This window comes from Prosopis cineraria, unplaced genomic scaffold (assembly GCF_029017545.1).
Source record: "Prosopis cineraria cultivar Desert tree isolate PC_DT_omini unplaced genomic scaffold, ASM2901754v1 PC14, whole genome shotgun sequence".
NCBI lineage: Eukaryota > Viridiplantae > Streptophyta > Magnoliopsida > Fabales > Fabaceae > Prosopis > Prosopis cineraria.
The window spans coordinates 27,267,756-27,271,285 of record NW_026555345.1 but is presented as its reverse complement, the minus strand read 5'-3'; the positions used below and the strand labels follow the sequence as shown (position 1 = coordinate 27,271,285).

Sequence of the window (3,530 nt, the reverse complement as noted above, 5' to 3'; positions counted from 1 at the left end):
AAAATCTCTAAAATTGAATAATTGTTATCATACTACACGAGACACTTATTGAATAAATAGATTTGTGCCACTCAATGGATCCAAATTCGTCATCCTATATAGCATGGACTGTACTTAATAATGAGGAAGATTTTGCTTAACATACTTTTCTATTATGATCAATCTGGATAGTTTTATTGAATGAATGATAGAAATGTGGCTTATGTATGTGGTAATGTATTGGTGGCTGTTAAAACTCTTTAATTAGAATGATGAATTTGAAAAAAGGGGCATCCGTGCAATTATTGATTGACTGAAATTGATGGTATATGGGGTCCAATTTGATATGGACGTTTTTCCCGTTTGGTTTTATATATCTTTCACATACGACGAACACTGCAGAATCGCACATGTATATATGTCTAATCCTTTGAATTAATGAACGGAAAATGATATATATATGCATGGTACACTAGGGAGATCATAATGGGTTCTAAATTATAATCGACGTGTCTCGCTCGTAAGGGGCCTACGATTTCTCATTTGGTATTTGTGGAGAAGCATCGTAAAAGCAAGTTCAGTGTGTGTATGCTCAAGAAATTTAACTGATGATGATATAATGTTATATTTGTTCCTAACCTAAGCAACTACATAAAGTAGTGATCTTTGGAAGTGCAACAAGTATATTTGTCACACTCTCATTATTAATTACATCACCATCACCGTCCCATTATTATTCTTATTATCGATCTTCGGCCAGCTTAGAGGTTCCCAGTTCACACCACCATGGACAGATCGGAGGCGAAGCTTTCGTTAACCTTGTCAAACTTAAAAACCAGTGGGTCCTTATCGGTGACAACCAAACGCCGTCGTTCTTCACCATCGACTTTGACCCCGATGTCTCCACAGTGATCGTTTCCATGCTCACAGAAGACGAGCTTATAGTAATGCTTTTCTGAGTCGTGGGTCTTGATAAAGAACCAACCAGGAACATAAGCAGAGCCAAATTCTTCTGCACTGCCAATCATCACAGGCTGACCAACAGGAAGGGAATTTTTGACGACCCAATCTCTTGAATCGCCGGTGCAGACGTTACGTCCTAAACGAGGGAACGATATGTTCAAAGGAAACGTGGTGGAGATGAAGCCAGCTCTGATAGGAGAAGATATAGTTACTTCCCATCCTTCAGTGTTCAATTTTGAAACCACAGCGATTGAGCAGGTTTTGGGATCACCCTGGTTAATTATGGTATCAGGTAAAATGCCTCCGCCTCCGATAGGAGCAGCCGATGACAGGTAGTATGTGCCCCCGTTTCTCATTATATCGCCGTCGGAGTCAATCACCACCTCCGCCAAGACGGCGGTGGCGGTAAAGGCGAAGAGAAGGAAGAAGAGGAAAGAAAGGAATGCAGTAGGCTTCATTGATTTGTGGCTATGGAAGACTATAGGGTTTTTGGTTTTGGGTGTGAGTGTATGGGAATTCGGATGCTTGTATTTATAGAGGTAACGAGGGAGTGATCAAGGTGAAGCTCGAAGTGCTTTTTACGTTAACGATTCAGTTTGGCACTTTGGTTCAATCATATCTAAATCTGGATCGACCGTGCATGCATCTCACCGGATTCGTGCTAGTCTTTTTTTAATGATCTGTAAACAGTAGTATCTTTTTTTACACCATATTTTATTGATATTGATATTGCTTTTGGTGCCACATGAAATGCATGAGCGAACAGAGAATGTAAGGCTAGCAACGTATAAGGATTATACCGTATTTGATATTTCATTAATTTTTACAGTCAGGATTAATGTATTTTACATCGTCGTCTCTCAGTCCCTTTTCTTTTTTTTTTTTTCAAAAAAAGACAAAACGTGTCACTTGCGATTGCAGTTAATTGTAGAATAATATCGATAACTTGTGCCATGTCTCAGAATCACTTTACTACTATGTTTTTGTACAGCTTTTATTTAATTTAAGCATGTCTTTTCGCTTTTCAGTTTCACTTCTTCTTCTTCTTCTTCTTCTTTTAAAGAAAAATCGTCTATACTACTTTGTTTTTTGAAAGTACGTACAAGTAGGTTGTCCAGTAGCATCAAGCTATGAGCATTTTGACCATAATTTAGAGCGTTTGAAACTATGCGAACCTAATTGTAAGAAGGTGTAAACTATGACAAGTATAAATTGATGTTTGGGCTTTTGCTTGCTCATGGTTGCCTCCTCTATAAATTGATGCTTCTCTCTTCTTCATTTACTCACAACCAAAACCAAACAATATGAAGCCTGCTGCATTATTTTGATCATCCCTCCTTTTCCTTTCTCTTTTCCACCTCCACCACCACCACAGATGCTGATCAACACTGACAGTGACATTGACAATGATGCACAAATCACTGCAAGCATATGGCTCGCAATTGTAACTAATGGCAAATTAAGTCAATTCCATAGGAAATTAAATAAATTAGTAAATAGACCTTAAATTTTCAATTTCATTTAAGTCAAACAAATCACACATGAGCATTTATAAACAAGAAAAATTAGTAATTAAGATTCAAAAGCAAATAATTCTACAAAACAATAATTTCATAAAAGAGATTACCTAAGCTCCTATCCCCTTGTTTATTTCTTAGAATATATTTCCTGCGAATTACCTTAGACTAATTTTGCTTGATTAATCTATAGTCTAATTAGTTAAAATTATTTTCTGAATGAATTATAACCCTCTCTTAAATAATAATACAAATGTTAATACAATTATCCAAGAGGCATTAAAAATTCAATGACACTCTAATATGATTATATGTGTCCAAAAGTATGCTCCTCTCCTAATGACAAATTAGAATAAATTTTAATCCCATATTAAGGTCCATTTAAGATTTTATTTTCCAAAATAAATCCTAAATCACTGAATCTCAACTCAATGGTGTCATTAAGCAAGTCACAATAAATGAGATTAAGTAACCCAAAACTAACATTAACCATAGAATAATCAGAGAAAATAGTATCTAATTCATAAACAAGTTCATAGTTGCTTAGGTTATGAAGAAAATCTAGCTATATATCAGTAAGCTCACTCCCACAATAGCAAAATGAAGAAGAAAAATTAGAAACTTTTGAGAATAAGAAGAAAAACAAGATTAAACTAGATAAAATCATAAAATGTGGATAAATCCTCTTCTTCCAAGCTCCTAGGTCAGTGCCCAGCCTTCAAAATCACCTCCTTTGGTCCAAAGCACTTCTCAAAAGTCAAACTACTTAAAACTCTCGTGCTTTCCTGCTTTTCTATTTGAAAAACTTATGCTGAGCGTTTCTGATGCAAAATCCGCTACAACGCCTGATACAATGGCTCTGTTTTTGATTCAAAATTTGCTTTATAATATTAACCTCCTATAGTGGGTGGTCATAAAAAGTAAATTTTTTCATTAAATTCATTATATTTTTCTTATCCACCTCTTTCAAATTTTAGTAGAATTTCTTAAAATCAAAAAATGATTCTAATTAACAAAAGAAATTATTCTAAAACAAAAATCAAAACATAATATTTATAAAACAAGCTAACT

At 35.0% G+C, this 3,530-nt stretch overlaps 1 protein-coding gene across 1 annotated transcript; it reads right to left on the bottom strand.

The window, feature by feature from the left end:
* Positions 1 to 755: 755 nt before the first annotated feature.
* Positions 756 to 1,400, bottom strand: LOC129292432 (trypsin inhibitor A-like). The gene has a single exon (XM_054929984.1). It carries the CDS (start codon positions 1,398 to 1,400, stop codon positions 756 to 758), a length of 645 nt encoding a protein of 214 aa, XP_054785959.1.
* Between the last annotated feature and the right edge of the window lie 2,130 nt (positions 1,401 to 3,530).

Bases quoted from the DNA above. Each gene is read 5' to 3' on its own strand.
- LOC129292432 (XM_054929984.1), bottom strand. From the start codon at position 1,400: ATGAAGCCTACTGCATTCCTTTCTTTCCTCTTCTTCCTTCTCTTCGCC.